The following is a 19,036-nucleotide window of genomic DNA, read 5'->3' on the forward strand; positions in this document are numbered from 1 at the left end:
ATGTAGAGAAAACGGATGAAGAGGTCTTAGGTTGTTCATGAGTTTCATAGCTTAATATAATTACAAGGCATGGTTGTTGATAAATTTGGAGGGAAAACTGATACTTTACTTGATTTTTTGAGTAATTATTGATAATTAAGTTTACTTCAGGCTGAATACGCCCTTAAACTTGCAAGTAACTTTTATGTAGACATTCAAACCGTGGCATGTTCCAATTGAGAACCTGAACATATGATAATTCATAATTCTATGGATTGACTGAATCAACAAGTTCTTAGAAGTCATTAGCTTCTCTTTTGCTCATCTTTCTTTGATAAATGAAAAAGATCTTTCTTGCATCCAATGTTGGCGAAGAAAAGAGAGATTCTAGATTTACAAAATTTATCAAGAAGAAAATGCCCCAGTGAATCAAAACGTTTGTTTTTTATTATTGTACTACTATAGGGAGATTATATTATGAGCTAGGAAAACAACAATTTATAATGAAAGAGAAGTAAACAAGAGAAACATATTCTCAACCATGCTTAATAGGAATAAGAAGTTTATGGCCTGACAGGGGAAAAAGAATAATTGAAAGAATTGGATCTTCCTCACTTCTAGTGCTTAAACCAGGGGAATATGGGAACCTGAAGCTTTCTTATGCCACAGCTGGCATATCCTTGAGCCATGCATCCAAAGGTTTCCCAATGGAGTAGACGATGAACCCGATTTCTCTGAGCTTTGATGCATCAACAACGTCCCTCCCATCAAACACAAATGCAGGCTTTTGCATGTTATCATAAATCCTTTTGAAATCAAGTATTTTGAACTCATCCCACTCAGTGAGAATGCAGAGACCGTGGGCGTCTTTTGTTGCCTCATAAGCATCCCAAACCACGTTAACTTGCTTCACTCCATAAGGGCTCATTGGCTGGAGGTGAGTTGGATGGTCCCAATCGAACTTTTCCATTGAAAGATCTCTTTGTATTTGTTCCTGAGTGACCTGTGGATCATATATGCTCAAGTGAGCATTGTCTCCCAACAAGCCTTTGCAGACATCAATTGCAGGTGTTTCCCTAGTGTCACCTGTGTCTTTTTTGAAGGCAAATCCAAGAATGGCAATTTTCTTTCCAGAAACTGTGTTAAACATGGAGGAGACAATTCGATTAACAAAGCGACTCTTTTGATAGTCATTCACCTTGATCACTTGCTTCCAGTAATTGGCAACTTCTGGGAGGCCATTGCATTCACATATGTAAACCAAGTTGAGGATATCCTTCTGGAAACAAGAACCACCAAAACCAACACTGGCATTGAGGAATTTGGGTCCAATTCGGCTGTCCTTACCAACAGCATTGGACACCTGTGTAACATCAGCCCCGGTAGCTTCACAAAGGGCTGACATAGCATTAACTGATGAAATCCTCTGGGCCAAGAAGGCATTGGCAGCGAGCTTCGAGAGCTCAGCTGACCAGAGATTGGTGCAGATGATTCTGTCTTCAGGCACCCAATGCGCATAAACTTCTTTGAGGGCCTGGATTGCCTTTTGCCCTTCAGGGGTGTCTCTTCCTCCAATTAGAACGCGGTCTGGATGAAAAAGATCCTGAATTGCGGTTCCCTCAGCAAGAAATTCTGGATTCGAAAGGATCTGATAGTTAATTCCCTTACTGTTATGAGTGAGGATCTTCTCTATTGCCTCAGCTGTTTTAACCGGAACAGTTGATTTCTCCACAACAATCTTATCATTCTTGGATACATCAGCTATCATTCGAGCAGCACTCTCCCAGTATGTAAGGTCTGCAGCTTTTCCAGCTCCTAGTCCTCGAGTCTTCGTTGGGGTGTTAACCGACACAAAGATGATGTCTGCTTCAGAGACATGTTTCTCTACCTCAGTGCTGAAGAAAAGGTTCTTTCCTCTGCATTGCTTCACCACGTCATCAAGGCCAGGCTCATAGATAGGCAACTGATCGCTATTCCACGCTGTGATTCGGGAAACAGAGATATCAACAACAGCCACTTCAGTTGAGGGGCATTTGAGGGCAATGACTGCCATAGTTGGTCCACCAACATATCCAGCTCCAATGCAACAGATCTTCACCATCTTTTCCTGCAGTATGAAACCTGGAAAAACAGTAAAGAACTATATTCAGGACTGATAAAAACGCGCTATCAAGCTTTGTTTGCTCTATCCTATTTATAATCATAACAGAATGTAATTCTCCATGTGGTCTGATGTTACGATAGGCTGTAAAAAAACAAGAAATCTATCCAGTAAAGAACTCTATGAGTGCTGTCTAGATGTCATCTTTACATTTGAACTTGCATTAGTAAAATAAGAAGCAAAGTGAATCTATTAGAGGAATCATATTCCAAAGGATATCTTTTTTTAATTTGCCCAATTAACAACCACCATCTTCCCCCAGTGTCCTAATCAGCCCCCAGAAATATGACTTCCATATGTGAATCATCTGATTAAAGATAAAAAAAGACTTCCATATATCTTTTTTCTCATGCCCCAGTAAAAGGGTCGCGTCTACATACTCAACATGTGTCAATAACTTTTAGAAAGCATCATCCAATGCACAAAGTTGATACTATAAATTAGGAGTTTTGCAAATAGTTTAGCCTTGCAAGCCTCATCCAATGCACAAATATGTAGTATCAAAGCATATATTACCACCAGCAAGTGACATAGAAACAAAAAATGATGCCACTATCTTATTAGTAATACACAAGAATACACAACAACAGCATAACCAGTGTAATCCCACAAGTGGGGTTTAGGAAGGGTAGCACAAACCTTACGCTACCTTAGAAGGTAGAGAAGTTGTTTCCAGCACAAGAATACACAAATAAACTGGTCAGCCCGGTACACTAAAGCTCCAGTTATGCGCAGGAAGAATACACAAAGAAACTGAAATCAAGAAAATGCTAAAATTTGATGACAAAGAAAGGAGCAAACTGAGACAGTACTACACAAAAATTGAACTAGAAATCCTGCAAAGAGAAACAAGAACTATAGATCCCTTCAATAAAAGTTACCTCAACAGGAATTCCCACTTACTTTTAGAAAAGGGAAATAATCACAAGAAGAAAAGATAAGTCTTGATTCAGAAATCAAATTTTGTTATAAAAGGGACTCAAAAGAGCTTCAGTGATGGTTCAAAGAATTGGAAAGGACCACTTTATATAATGGGCAAAGAAACAAAGGGTGTAAGCCAATGGACTCTCAAAAACCAAGTAAAGTGCCAAATGTAAGATTTGAAGTCTTGATTTGGAATGTTCAACACGTTTTCAAAAGGGACCTTTCAGTAACTAACAAGGGAAATTCCACCACCTTTGTTTTTTTCCCTGTAGTAACTCAGCAAAGAGTTTACACGTTGAACTAGTTTCTCACCACACCTCAATCAAAGTTCAATATTGAATGAATGCTTTAAAACTCTTACCAACTTTTTCTGCAAAAAATTGTATTTTTATCAATTTGCGTACATTCTACTTTCAGTGGCTAAATTATTGTTGTTTAAAAGGATAAAAAAGATAGCCTTGGTTTTCCATCATGAGGGAAGTCCATTTATCCAAAAGTAAAAGACTAGATTTTTGACAAATTTGATCTTTTACTCAAAACTCAATTCAAGAATGGATTTTGAACAAAACCCAAGTAGGATAAATTGAAAGGGGTTCAAAAAAGTTTGTTTTTTTTTTTTAAAAAAAGAAGTCTTTGGTTTTCCATCCCAACAACAACCACCCCAGAGAAATAAAAAAAAAAGCGTCCATTTACCAATAGAAGAAAAAATACATTTTTGACAAAATAAAAACTTTTTTCCTTATTTTGTGGAACCAATTTAATAAACAGCAAGTAAAGTTATAACCTAACAAGAAATTTTTTTTTCGGAGTAACTGATAAAATTTCTGTCATGTTACCAGGAGCTCGGGTTCAAGTTTGAAAATAGCCTCCGACAGAAATGCAAGATAAGACTGCGTACAATAGCGGAATCTTTAGTGCACCGCTTTAAGAAAATGGTTGTTCAGAAGGGGCATTTGAGTGTGATTAAAGAAAGATTAATTACAGGTATAAGCATGTATAAAGTATGATTGAGCAAAAAGAATTATTTTTTTTAAAAAAAAATGTTCAAAAGCTTGCTTTGAAGGCAACAGAGTCTGAGATCAACGTGCTGGTACCTGAAAAATTGACGTCAAAAAAAAAAAGTTGCTGCAGAAGCTTTAACTTCACTACAAAAGAAATTAATTTTGCTTCTTCTATTTCTTTTGGGGTGTGGTAGGAAGGTCTCGAAATATTTTATTTGAAAGTTATTGTTTGATTTTTGATTATAACTCTTCAGAGAAGGATTTTTTGGTTCGAAAAATTTAACTAACATAAAAACAAGATTCATAAAAGGTATAAGGTATAAGAGGGACAACTTATTCCTACTGAATTTGTGTGCACCGACAAAAAAATCACTCATTATATTTTATGTGTAAAAATTAAAGACCATTCTAAAATAAGATTCATGTAAAAAAAAAGATTATAATATTTCACAAGTTATATTTTATGCCCTTAAAAAACTGATGTCTTATTGTGCATAAGTTCAATTTCTAAGAACAAAAACTAAAGTCTAACCTGTTAAAAGGGTAAAAGTTGAACATTGGCCCGTTTAATAGATAAATCGTGCAATTAATAAACTTATGTTTTTTTTAAAAAAAGTGTTAATAGGTAAATCGCCGTTCTCCTTCTTGCTTAGTAACGCATGGAAATTGAAAATGCTTCATATTAACTATTAAGTATTATTATTAACATTAACAATAGGAAATAAATGCTTAAAATGCTTCATATTCTTTAGATAAATAATCATAAATCATTCCATCAGTGAATATCCGATTAAACAAAATATATACAATCAAATGACGCCAATTAAAATGGTAATTAATGGTACCAAGAGTCTAGAGATATTACATTGCACCTTCAAATGCATTTAATTGATAATATATTTTTCTAGATGAATATACTTACTTAGATGAATGCATCTTAGTAAAATTAAGGATCTGATGACATTAAATTATACTTTCTCCAGGTCAATTTATTTATTTGATTTTGATTTAACACTAACTTTTAAAAAGTAAAAAAAATAACTTTTGGATCTTATGCTCTTAAGCTAAAAATATCTAGAATCTACATCTTTTAGTCTTGTGCTCTTAAACATGTCATATAAAAAGTTGAAATTACATAGTTGTCCAAAAAAAAATTAAAACAGAATTAAATAGTTGTAAAAAAATTAAAATTAAAATAGAGTTACAAGTAAAAGTGGACGGAGAGAATATTTATTTCTCTTCGGATCTGAATATATGATGGTTGTGTTTGGATAATTGTAGTTCCTTCACTATTAATCAGATATCTCGAGTACGAGGTCTGAAAAATTTTAGTTGGGAGTGGTGCCTCCAAAATAAGGCCTACAAGAGTGATTCAGCTTTAGTCGATTTTCAAAGCAATATTGGACATTGGGGTTTGGGTTTGGGGGGGGGGGGGGGGTTATATCATGTTTATAATCTTTCCCATATAATTAAACTAAATTTCTGTTTGCCATTGTACCTAATTACTGATAATAAGTATAATTAGAATCGTGTTAGTTCTTTATGATCTATGACCCATCAACATATTATAAGTGCCATAAAAAATGACACTCAAATTATTAGTATTCCTTTATTTTACGTTTACAATGCATTTGGCATAAAATAAAACAAATTCAATTGGTCCGAAATTTTTATTAGGTACTTATTTATTTTATTATGTACCATGAGAATGAAAATTAAATTCAAATAATTTGTCTTTTTCATTGTTATGTTTCTGATTTTCATTCCAATCATCAGGCTTTACTTTTTCTTTTCTTATAATAAAAATATTTATGGCGTGATGAATTAATAATTACATAGGACCTTTCTTGGGACTAGTTATTCATCGTATGAAGTTGGTCTAGTTGAGTACGTTTGATAAAACGTTTCTAAGAATGCACCAATTATTCTATTTCTAGTTTTTTAAAAAGACAGTTTAAACATTTTACATTAGTTGGATTCTAGAAAGGTCACGCATTTTAAGGAATATGATATAGACAGTCTATTCTAATATAAATATTAGTGTTACTTTCTTAATTCTAATCCACTACATATAAATTACATGAAAACAACTTTACTATTACTTCGAGTTCTAATAATAATAAAAATAAAAGAACATACTATTTCTGAATGGTATAATACATAATACATAAATATGACTTTTAACTTGGTTTTAGCTGGCAACTATGACCTCTAACTTTATTAGTGTACAAGTAGGCACTTTAACTATCCAAAACTTGAACAAATAAACGCATTCGTCCTACATGGCATCCTACATGACAATTTTGTATCTTACGTGGCATCCTACGTATATTATGCCACGTAAGACACATGTGCCTACTTGTTCGATTTTATATAAATTTAAGTGTTTACATGTTCACACTCAAAGTTGGAGGGCATAAATATAAAATGAGACCAAGTTAAAGAATGTATTATGCCTTTCTGAATTGGTCAAACTCAAATATACAGGAGAAGCAAATCTGCATGTGCCAATTGCTTTTGCTTTCAAGAACAAGCAATGCCGATCAACGATCATGGCCCTTGCCGTTCGATTTTCCAATAAGAATTTATTATAAAATAACCGGTTGAATTTACTATTTAATTTTCTGGTCGTTATATAAATTATTTACAATTAAATATCCTCAGATAATTTTTAATTTAAGCACCATTAACGGTTACTTGAGTTGATTCTTTTATAAGTGCATCTTTATGGAGTTTTGACGTAATTGGAAAAAATCTGTCATTCCTTTGGTAAATTTTCAATTTGTAATACATGTTTATAGCAAGAAAATTAGCTCATTTGATGACAAAACCAGAAGCTAAAAGTAAAAAAGAACAATCGATGTCAGAGAGAACTTTTTTGAACTCTTCCTTCACATCTGTTTTAGTTAAATAAATGACTGAATTTAGTTTATGCGCTTGTTTAATCAAGTCAAATTGTTATCATAGAATTGGTCAAATTGTGGCTATAATATCAACTTGGGTATTTTATTGTTAAAATTAAACTATTCTCAGTTTGGACTTCTTCCAAATGTTAAGAGAATGTTACGAAACCGATTGCTTGATATTGTTATGATCATATGCAGAGTACTACATCGATTTTGGATCGAAAAACTAATAAGTCGTCTCTTCACTCGAACGGACGCTGACTAGTTTTTTCTTTTATACAAACAAGCATTTCTAATTTCCATATATATTTTACACGTGAAATGAAAGAACCTAAAGAAACAGAAAGAAAAAAAGAGCAAGAGGTGGGGTTTTATACCAAACTTTGATTTACTGCTGCAAACTAACAAATCACTGTGTTGGTGTCTAAGAGAGTCTGATGGCCATTTCTTGAAGAAGTGCCCGCTTCTGTGACGCGTCGATCACTTGATTAGATTCAGCATTCTCAAGCACATCGGCAATTATTGCTGCTGCATGACCTAGAGGTTCTTCTGCTGCTCTCTTCAGCATGAAGGCCTGTAATTCAGCAGCACGGACACATTTTAGATACTGTAGCAATTTTGATAAATTCGACGAGAAAACCTCCTCAAACTATGGCTAAAGAAGAAAGAAACAAAGAATATGCAAGTGATGGGATCGACCTGTCCATGATGTGTTATTGTCAATGTACAGGGTTGCTGATACCAAGGTTCACCATCTATTTGAACAGGAAATGCAGCAAAAAGTTGAATTTTGATCAACTGACCCTGTGCAAGCCTCCGAGCTTTGGAAAGCCCCACCTGTTTACAAGAGCAGTAACCTTATCACAAAGGAGTGAAACCTAAAAAGCAGCTGAAGATCAAATAGACAAATCATGCCACACACATTTAACCAGGAATAAATTCATTTAGACTGTTACAAAGAAAAGGTCGAAGAACTTCAAGGCTACAGAGTGTAAGAATAGAAAAATAGAAAATGATAGTAGAAAATGATAGCTGTAAATTGCTTTAGTAATCTGAAGAGGGAGAAGTAAAAAGGCAGAAGATTTTTTTTTTGTTCTCTTTTTTCTCTTTAGATGTTTCATTACATAAGCTCCTTATATATATAAAGTGTGAGAATTACAACCACATAACAAGCAAAATATCTCACACTATGTACATATGTGGCTCACGTTTAACCACCACTCATTTTAACTCAAAAGACTTGCCTACTACAAAAATATCTACAATCTAGGAGTTTCTAGAGAAATCTTAATTTCCTAAGATAGACAAATCAAGCCAACACATTTTAGCCAGGAATAAATTCATTCTTCAAAAATAAAAAGACTAACCATCAAAAAGTGCTTTACCAGGACACATTTTAGCCAGGAATAAATTCATTCTTCAAAAATAAAGAGACAAATAACCATCAAAAAGTGCTTTACCAGTTAAACATCTGCTATAACTCTTGTCAGAGAATCACCAGATGTAGTTATCAGATGTCTTTACAGCAAGGACATGAACACACAACATAAGAAAATGCCTAAGGAGAACTACTTTAACACACTTGAAAATTTCCTTAAGAAAAAACTGCTCCCACATTAATGCGTATGAAATTGTTTCGTATATACCTGAAGCTTCCCAAGATGCCACGTCCCAGAAATGCTAACAACCTCCAGCATCTTATCATGCATGGATTGAGGATCAAAATTGTCATAGTGTTCATCTTCATTCTGCCACAAGTCTACTCCACCCATGTAGCTTCCAATATTAGCTACGAGAACACCTTCTGCATCCTAGAGATCAAATCACAAAGTCATAACTCATCATTAAAGATGAATAATCTTTTAGTTAAGTGGTTTCAAGACTGCAATTACTCGCTAAACATCTCTAAGAAGAAAAGACTGAATTATCTACCAAATTTCCAATATAAACTTTAGCACCTTTCATCCATGATGGAAGATTTGTTAGTATTTTCAGGGAGTTGAATAATTCTTTTGCATCTTCTATAAGAACGATGAAATTTGGAAAAATATAAACTGAAGTAAGATATCACATATCAAATCACTAATAAAAGCAAGCATTCGCAGCTCAAATGTATTTTCCATAAGGACAGTTAAGCCTTTTGACACCACCTCGGGAACTTCAATCTCGACACCATCAACCTCCACCCTAACTTGCCATGGAAAATCCGCAAATGTCCAATCCATGAAACTTCTTGCACCTTCTCTGGCATAAAGAACTTTATTCATGAACTGCAACATTGTTGCAAGGAATTTCAGTCACGAATGCATATATAAAATAAAAAGATAATACCATGGAATTTTTGAACTTGAATAAAAAGATAATAACATGGAATATAACTCAGTTATATATGTAATGCCCAAAAATTTCATACAAATGCCACAAACAAGACTAATACACAAATGATGCAGTTCACTACATAAAAGAAAACAGAAAACTATCACAGAGAGTCAAATCTTAACATAACAAAACGGCATTCGCAAAACCACATTATTAGCCAGTACAGGCCTTGACTACCAAGCTCAGTATGTAGACTAATAGGGATGGACTTAGCTTGCTATTATACTCATAGTGTTGAATTTATTTCATCTCCATGGAGGAGGGTGGACTTGTCTTGCTATTGAACTTTTTCCAGTATGTCCTTATTTATTTTTAATGTTACACAAAGGAATGTAGATCAGATGCTCTTCACTTCATCTTATTTCACCTGGATTTTATTTTTCAAGTAATTCATATCATCAAGTGCACCCATTCCAATTTTCAGCCCAATCAAATGATCGGCTGCTGCTGATATACCTCGTGGTAACAAAAACATATTGTTCTGGGGTATATCAAGGTTCATCTTCGGTTCATATTTCATCGACCAATCCTTCCTAATTCACATCTTTGTGGAAGAATTTCTTTTGTAATTACTTGAGGAAGGAATCAGAAAATACCGGATCATGTACACAGGCAAACTGTTGATAAAACTCCAAAGTGGCATTTTCTTTTGACCCAATTTTTCTCTCTCCTTATCCCTCAGAAAAGAGAAATTATCAGGATAGCAAACATTCTCTAGAATTTCTCTTAGATCCCATAGCTGATGATAGAACTAGAAGATATGCACGGTTTGAGACTCAGTAAATAATGGGCCCGCGCATAGCGGGAGCTTTAGTGCACCGGGCTGCCCCTCTCTATCCTTAAATACCCGATTTCTGTCTAAGCCAAGGTTTGAACCCGTGATGTGCACCTAACCCACCCAACACGCCCTGCTCTTACCGCTAGATCAAAGCCCTGGGGACAATAACAACAGAATGACCAATATAACAAAAGGAGTCTAGCCAGAAGAAGCAAGAAGAGTTAACTAGTCATCAGCCGCTAACAGTGTATGGACCTTCTCACAGAACAGGTCTACTCATTCTAAAGTGCTTTAGACATAGAAGAGCATACAGAAACATATATATCACCAACCCCCTCAAAGGGATTGATAGTAAGACTGCAAAGACAGAAGATTTGAAGCTATCAAACAACGTGATATTCAATAACCCAAGATATTCAGTTATAAGCATCTTCAAAAACCGATGAGTATCACAAGCATGCAGATATGCTCATAATCCTGACCTCGACAGAGAGACATATAATGTCAATACACAAAACTCAGCAGATCAGCTTTACAGTTGGCATCATAATACATGAACAGGGCTCAAATGTGCACATAGAATTCAGCGCTATAAAATAGAAACATCAAGCTGCAGTTTCACCATTCTGCATCTGAAGAACGCTAGGACTAAGATATTGTGCAATAGAAGTGTTATCTCTCTTCTCGACATTGACCAAAAACACTTGATATGAAGAAAACATCCACCCTAATAAAAAAGGACAAGAAAACATCCAGGTCTGAGATATTATGGTAGCTACGTCCCACAAATCCAGATTCTTCTTTGAAGAATTCCTTCTTAAGCAAAAAAAATTCCAAAAAATGTAGATGTACTTACCTTATTTGAAGATAATGTCATAGAGAACCTGAATAACCAGGCTGACTCCATGAACATTTGGATGGAAGAGATGACCGTTACAAGCATATAAATCTATCCACAGTAATTATGTGAACAGTTCAATGACTTTCATTTCCACATAAAACAGAGGCAACTAATATCAGGAAGAAATATGGTGAAATGACCAAGAAACTGGGCCGCGAAACCCCCTCAACAGGAGCTAAGAACGCTCTGAAACTATAGCATAAAGTTAAGTCTACAGTAAAGTTCACACGGAAGCTAATTTGTTCCTTTTTCCACAACCCGACACTAATCTTATCATGATGTTATATGATGATCCGTGAAGGTTACTTTATCATCACTAGATCGGATCGACTGTCATAGCACAAGTTTGAAGCTACAGACCTACTCTTTGTCAAACAAATTATGACAACCCAATTTTGTGTCCAGATCTCTAGTAGAGCATAAATTAAGGTTTGCATGGCAACTAATTTGTTTGTTTTCGCAACCCAAGACCAATTTTATTATGATGGTATACATATAAGACATATCAACTATTAAAGCAGTATTTGAAAGCTACAGACCTATTTCTTTATCAAACCAAATCCACTAACCTACTTATCATGCTTCACATGATCTTATGGAACATAATCTGCATACCTGATTGTAGAACTTCTCGGGGTTTTCCTCCCTCATATTATGGATTTCTAATGCAACCTTTGCATCACAACCAACCCCTGGAACATCAACAAGGGACACTCATCAAATTTTGCAAGGAAATAATAATAGAGAATAAAATTGGAGAAGTGAGACACTGATCATTATATTCTCCAGTGATGCAAATATAATATATTATCTTCCGTCAAGAGAAGATCAATCACCATACCAAGATAGTTGTTCAAGAACTTCGGAGGTTGAAGCAGCTTTCCCTCCTGGTTTACGATAGAAACTTTCCATCTATCAAGGATGGTTACTGCTGCTTGTTCTATATCATGTAAAAGTGTGCAAAGACCGCCTTGTCTCTCAACTGAACCTAAACCACCTCCCCAGTAAAGAACTCGAGCCAAATCATTTCCGGTCCCGGCGGGGAGTATTGCCACCGGTGGAGGAGAAACATAGTTTTGTTTATCTATGGTATTCAAAACCCAGCCAACAGTTCCATCACCTCCACAGACAAGAATCCGGAAGTGTGGCACCCTTCTGAAAAGATGCAGACCAACTTCCGGTCCTTCTGTTGAACTCAACTCAAAGACCTAAGTAGCATATCCATGGAAAATCATAGATCAAAACAATGGCTCGGCGGAAAATATTCATGAATCTACTGAAAAGCTAAAACACATAAAAAAGTTTTTAAAACAGAATAGACAAGTCGCATCTTTAATGACGTTCATAAGGCATTATCAAGTCGCTTAAAAAGGAAATTAGCAAGCCGGACGCACCGAAAACCTGGTAAACGTGAATAATGTAATCATATAATACCATATTTGTACCTTCTCCTGATAGAGATCTACCTCCATTCACCACCAGACCAAGAGAAGAGTTAGCTTTGATTTACAACTATATTAGTAGTATGAAAAGATATCTTATGCAGATAAGTGGATTTCTTAGTTATACGTTTAGATAAGTCAATCTTTAATAATGGAACATTATTAGATGGCACACAATTTACAATAGTCCATAGAAATGTGTCAAAACACATCGAAAAGCATGGGGAGAAGATGACGCATAAAATAGGGATCTTTTCCAGCAGCTACAAGCTCTCTAAGCCATTTAAAGGACAGAAGAATCAACTAACAACCTATGGTGGTAACATTCCTTAAAATGTAATTGTTGTGCTGATTGACACATCTCTACACAGAGATAAGATAGCAAGTAGTTCACAAGATGGATGCTAAAAGAACAGTGACTAGATAAGGAGCTTCATCTCACCTGAACTGGGTTTAATAGAAGGTTCAACCGCTGCCTAAGTGAATCTCCTCGTTGAGCTCCACTTTTCTTGTTTATAAAAACTAGCAGAGGTCTGGCATCCGGAGGCAAATCAGTCAATTCATATTTCTGCCCCATTAATTGAGATTCATCCTTCTGAGTAATGGATGAACTCCTCTTGAAGCTGGGTATAGATATCAACTTTTTCACACCACTGTCTTGCTGCTGATCCACACCCTCTCTATTTACACCACAATTGCAATTTTCATCTATTCTACAATTACCATTCACTTTATGAGAATCAAAAGTGCATTCAGCAGTTGTGTCCTCAACAACATCACCATTGCTTGTCTCCGCAGAGGTCCCACTCCCATGTTTCTCATTACTGTGCTTGTATTTCTTGCTTTGACTTATTATACTAGCACGCACTGAAGAAGCAATTTCATTGGCACCTTGTGTGATAGAACTCAACAGTCCGCCCCTGTTAAACTCTTTCACATAAAGTGGCGATAGAATAAGCCTTCTGAAAGGGCCCAGGTCACATATATCACCTGTTTCGTTGAACATATTGGCATGACAATCAACATGAACTAGGCGTTGACACCATAAGCAACACCATATAGGGGACCCACCAAGAAATGAACTTGGCTCTTCGCAGTAGCTGCAGAAATAAGACTCATCAGGTTGATCAGCTACCTCTGTCCAGCGCACTGCCCACTGATGTACCACATGTGGGTATCCAAACATAGATGCACATTTACAATCCTTGTGAGCATTCGATGAGCAACTCAGATGAGCTGCTGCACCACATATGCTGCAACGATTAAAAAATCTTTCTGAGGCAACAATTGGACCAAGAGTCTGAGATGGAGAAATGGACTTTAAACAGACACAGCATTTTAAACTTTTCCCTCGAGAAATGGTTTCCAAAGCCCAAGTATGAGGAGCCGCAGGGACCTTATTCCTTGTTTTTGGGTTTTTCTTTGACCTGGCTATGGCTTTCATCCAACTACCGTTTATGTTCCTTCTCCACTGGAAAGCTGTGTAAAATATAGTTACAATTCCTACTAGACCAGCAATGAAACAGGAGAAAATAAACAGACGGGATTCTGCCACCTCAGAAGGATTTTTGCTGATCCAGCTAAGAAGTGTAAACTCTGATTCTCTATAATCTTCCATTTTAAAATTCTATATTTCTATACTTAATACACAACTACATGTATGCTAGTATAAATCCGAACCTAGACAAGTATTAGGCTATGAAGAACAGCATCATGCACCTCCTTAACACGATCACAATCTAAAGCCATGATGGTGTTAGTATTCCATTTTTCCCCAATTATGCAAAACATATTAGCTTACTATTCAGTATAAACCCAACCAACAACACTTGGAAACCTTAGTCCAGAAATGAGGATACTTCAATTCAACACATCCTTGAAATCCTGCTTATTCACTTTGACCCCTGAAGAGCCCTAAATCTTTGAATCAACACAACAAGAAACAAAAATAACCTGCAAAAGATGGGAATAACATTTACATCAGTCATCAGACAGTGCCCAGAAACATTCCACTAAACCTTATAGCTGAGATCATGTAACAGTAGCCTAATTTTGGCTAACGGGAAAAATTCAAGATGAAATACATTTACCAAATATTAACCAGAAATTAAAACTATTTTACTGCATAGCTGCATAGCTCCTAAGGGTGTGGCCTAGTGAAGTGGATTGAGAACCAGGATGTCTGAGGTTCAAAGCTACAAAAGACAAAAACACTAGGTGATTTTTCCTTATCTACCCTAACCTAGGTAGACAAAGTTGGTGGATGGAGTTCCCCAATACCTGGTTGTCGTGGTTAGGTAGGTGACAAGTATCGGTAAAACTAGTCGAGGTGAACCCAAAACTAAAGTTACTTAAAAAAACAACTTATTACAAGTAACTCACATATGCAAACTTTTGCACAAAAGATCGCACTTCACAACTATCATTGGCATTAAACCAAAAACGTTGTACTTGCTTCTCGAGTTAATTGGTTGGTCAGAGAACAAAAAAAGGATTAGCAGATAAACGATATAACAATTTCAGACGAAATTCCTTAGAAATGATGGAAAATTAAACCAAAAAAAAGTAGTAGTTATAGTAATATATTAGGAAGGAACCGAGAGTGAGGAAATGGCTGAAAGTTCATTTGGGATTAGAAAGACGAAGAAATTAAGATGCTAATACAATGAGCAAAACCATAAGGAATTGGTAGTTAACAACCCCTTACCGTATTAATTAACAAAAGAGATTGGATTAGCGTTTGTTTCTCTGAACAGAATCGTAGCTGCGAAACCCTGGGCGTTGAAGGAAAAACGGAGAATCGAATTCCAAATCTGCAAATGCAGAATTTAGTCCTTTGTTGATTCGGTTATTAATAAAGTGTTAGGCAAGCAACGGCTTAATTATGATTTGTTATACAAGTTTCTAGACTGTTGATGCATATTCCTAAGCCTACATCTAGAGGAGGAGCGATGCATCGGAGATCCACAGGGCTACACGTGGATTTTTCAGAGTGTGTCGACTAGCCCATGTCGGAATTGGGCCCTGCTCTCTATAGATTTATACTGAAGCAACACGTTGGGCACACGGTGCTCATGACCTATGCCCGTTGCCATTTTTATTTTATTTTTCGTTTTCTAATTAAATTTTCAATTTCAATAAAATCAGTGATTTGACAGAAAAAAAGATATTTCAATTAACAAAGGAAGGTTTGGATAAGCAGTTGAATATACAATTGCTTGCAGCATGAAGTTTTGTTACCACTAACATCAAACACTTCATGTTTGAAGTTATTTCAAAATTAATTGCTATATTCAAATTTATATCAAGAAAAAGTAACTTGAACCAATTATCTATGCAATTCCTCTTGCATTACATTACCGGCATAACTCGTTAAGAGTGTCAAATCAAAAGGAAAGCGGCAAACATTTGCCATATCTTTAGTAGGACTCAAATATCAGTCCAAACAAAAGTTGAAAATACAATATGCGGTCACGTAACTGAGTTCATAGGCGTTTGCGCAGAGCTTTGGATTAGTAACCTTTATTACTTCGTGTATTTCGAATAGAATTCTGTTTGATTTACAAAAAGTTCTGATTGTTGTATCAAAAAGTCTGTTCTTGGTTTTAAGAAAGAACTAAACACTGTTGGTTTTAGGATATGATACTGAACACGAATCTAAATCGAATGAACACTACAATCTCTTGCCATCATGATGGTCAAAGAAGACTATGAAATTATAATCAGTGCTCCAGCTATCTTGTTGTCCCAAAAAAACTTTCTGATCAAACAGAAATCTGGGGCAACAGGATATTTGTCCAGTAAATATGGGAAGAATCAAATTGGAACGACAGTTCTCAACTTATCACTTAAATTTGATAACTCACACAACATTAGAAAATGGACTAAAAACTGCATTTAGCATGGACATATGTTACCCATCGAATATTAACTGCTAAGGATATTTAACCTTGAAGGAAATCATTGTCTGAATATTAAATGGATATGTAAAACAGAAGCACATTGTAATCGCACATGCAGGTTAAGATGTAAAGCACATAAGAGTGTGAGTCAAGAATTTTTTAAAAAGAAAGACGACTTTTACGGTTTTACCTCAACGCAAAAACAGAAAATAAACAAGGCGGCCACACTAAAATGAGACACCCAAGTAACATTTGAAGTATTTAAAGGACAAAATTAGCATACTGATGCAAAAAGAATCCCAAATTAAAGATAAAAGAGCAAAACATGCAGAAGAAAAAGATTCAACAATAACCTACATCTATAATAGGTCCAAGCTGAAATTATAAGTTGGAAATAACTCATGTAATCATAAAAACGCCTCCTTTTTCATCTCTTAATTGGCAGCAGTAATTCTTCCAGCAACTTGGTCAAGATCTCTTTGGCCGTTGGATGTGATTCTCCTTCCACTGGGTAAAAGGTAATAACAGATATAAATCAGAACACTAAAGGTAACAGAAACAAAACAAATACTACACATTTCTTTATCAGAATATACAGAAGAACATTAAATACGACATGTTACCACACATAAAGCAATCATTAAATAACTAAATAATTCTACTAAAAAGACAATAATTATTGAGACACCAAACTGAGGAGTTCTTCCTAACCAAAAGAATTTCATGCCTATGGCAAAACCATAGAACAAGAAAGATGCAATTTGACTGTGAAAAGAACATGTACCCCTTGGGGTCAAAGTCAATGATGTTCATGGTTTGCAATTGCTGAAGGATGTGACGTGCAACTGAACCACTGCTCTTGCAGAAATGACGTGGACGGCTTCCATTCCTCTGGTTACCACCATAGATTCTTCGGAATCCACCAACACCAATACCTCCTCTCAAATAGATCTTTCTTGCCATAGATGCTGTCCATAAAATTCAAAACAAAACAGAAGAAAGTTCAGTAAGCCAAAATTTTAATTCACATGAAACCTTTCTTCAGTGTGAGGAATTAAGAAAGAACATACCAGCCCTAATGTAGTACCAATCAGGGTCATATGGGGCAAGCTCTTTCAATTTTCCAGTTTTGACAATGTCGGTCCACTCGGGAAGCTCCAACTACAGATACAAAATTTAATAAGCAGCAAATAAATAAGATCATTGTGATTTTCACCTCATATAAAAACAGTCATTCAGCAGCAAGCTTATCCAAAAACTAAACAAAACACCAGAGGGGAAAACAGACAGCAAGCTAGTTCAAAAACCAAACAACAACACTAGAGGGGGGAAATAAACAGTCTTACCAATAATAAAGGGCAGACACACTCTCCCTACTGATCATAATGTATAAGCTGATAGGATTTCAACTTTTTCAACATTACAAATTCAAGTGCTAATGACTGGATTCTACATCTAAGTGTATATAATCAATGAATGTTCTTAACACAAATAAACATTGAACAAAAGCTAATGTGTTCTGATGAACCGTACATATATATGGTGTTACATCTGTATCTGCCTCACATAAAAGGAAAATCTCATTCTCTCACACTCAGACTACACATTCTCTAAGGTAACCAAACAAGATATACAGAGAGTATGCGTATTAAAAAAACACAAAAGCAGATTCAGGTACAAATCAGAAACATACAACAAGCTTTGCAGTCCTAAAACGGAAATTAACAGAGAGTTTGGCATGATTATAGAGAGTCTAGTGATAGTAGTATTATTTAATGTATAGATTGGACGAATCCCTGACTCCCCAAAACCTCTACAGTCTAAACACTTAATAGACAACTTTACCACACATATTGAGATGTATCCTAGCCAAAGTATAAGCAAACCATATACAAAACATATCTAACAAAATGATATATATGATCTAATTAAAATCATTACCCTAACTACATCAGACACGGTATAAACTTGTATACACATACAAGTACATCGTGCACGCTGAGTTGCCAGAGGAGAGATACGAGAGAGAGAAACATACCTTGCCGGAGCGCTTGAGGTGAGCGGCGTAGGCCTTGACGAACTCGTGTGGTGAAACATCCTTTACATTTCTCGCCGGCTCCATTTTTTCGCTTCGCTATCCTTCTCCTTGCGGCGCCTTGTGCGACTCTCTGCTCAGCAAGGGTTTGTAGTGTAAGATGGAACAAGGAGTTAGATAGATGTGGAAAGGCCCATTTACAAAGCCCAACACTGCAATCTTAAGTGTTTGTTGGTGTTCTGTTTATTTATTTTTTTTAAAAGTTATCAATATTTTTAGCTAAGCCCATGAGAAAATAATGGGAATCACACTTTACAATTTTCTTTCATTTCTATGAAATTAAATAATAATTTTTAACTTGTTTAAATTGACATAATTAACATTAAAAAGATTGTGTGCTCTAATTAGGGTAAGCATGGTAGGGTATTAAAAGTTTCAGTTTAATAATTTTGATTTTCGATTTGTAAAATCATTATTAAATTAATTTAATTCGATATGGTCCAATATTTTTAAGTTCAACTTTGATATTTTGCGGTACTATGAATCTATTTTTAAATTTTTCTTTCTCTATCCCCATTTCTCTTCTTAAAATTATAAATAATTTTTTTTTTAAAAAAAAAAAAAGAAA

At 35.5% G+C, this 19,036-nt stretch overlaps 3 protein-coding genes across 5 annotated transcripts; all 3 read right to left on the bottom strand.

Annotated features, from left to right (window-relative positions):
- Nucleotides 1-404: 404 nt before the first annotated feature.
- On the bottom strand, nt 405-4,177 carry LOC129896512 (UDP-glucose 6-dehydrogenase 5-like). 3 transcript variants are annotated; one of them, XM_055972435.1, is made up of 2 exons: nt 4,159-4,177; nt 405-2,100 (listed from the first exon to the last, which is right to left on the bottom strand). In XM_055972435.1, the coding sequence occupies exon 2, from the start codon at nt 2,078-2,080 to the stop codon at nt 638-640; it is 1,443 nt and encodes a 480-aa protein (XP_055828410.1). In that variant the 5' UTR covers nt 2,081-2,100; nt 4,159-4,177; the 3' UTR covers nt 405-637. The 3 variants fall into 3 exon arrangements, with proteins under 3 accessions (XP_055828410.1, XP_055828408.1, XP_055828409.1); XM_055972433.1 differs by lacking the exon at nt 4,159-4,177 and adding an exon at nt 3,022-3,145; XM_055972434.1 differs by lacking the exon at nt 4,159-4,177 and adding an exon at nt 2,780-3,010.
- Nucleotides 4,178-7,115: 2,938 nt separating this feature from the next.
- Nucleotides 7,116-15,492, bottom strand: LOC129893878 (diacylglycerol kinase 1-like). The gene is made up of 8 exons (XM_055969301.1): nt 15,179-15,492; nt 12,914-14,424; nt 11,871-12,237; nt 11,645-11,721; nt 9,122-9,241; nt 8,618-8,782; nt 7,671-7,808; nt 7,116-7,545 (listed from the first exon to the last, which is right to left on the bottom strand). Exons 2-8 carry the CDS (start codon nt 14,087-14,089, stop codon nt 7,396-7,398), a joined length of 2,193 nt encoding a protein of 730 aa, XP_055825276.1. The 5' UTR covers nt 14,090-14,424; nt 15,179-15,492; the 3' UTR covers nt 7,116-7,395.
- Nucleotides 15,493-16,517: 1,025 nt separating this feature from the next.
- On the bottom strand, nt 16,518-18,569 carry LOC129895531 (40S ribosomal protein S19-3). Its single transcript, XM_055971254.1, has 4 exons — nt 18,412-18,569; nt 17,444-17,534; nt 17,158-17,341; nt 16,518-16,880 (listed from the first exon to the last, which is right to left on the bottom strand). The coding sequence occupies exons 1-4, from the start codon at nt 18,493-18,495 to the stop codon at nt 16,808-16,810; spliced, it is 432 nt and encodes a 143-aa protein (XP_055827229.1). The 5' UTR covers nt 18,496-18,569; the 3' UTR covers nt 16,518-16,807.
- Between the last annotated feature and the right edge of the window lie 467 nt (nt 18,570-19,036).

Source organism: Solanum dulcamara, chromosome 7, assembly GCF_947179165.1.
Source record: "Solanum dulcamara chromosome 7, daSolDulc1.2, whole genome shotgun sequence".
NCBI lineage: Eukaryota > Viridiplantae > Streptophyta > Magnoliopsida > Solanales > Solanaceae > Solanum > Solanum dulcamara.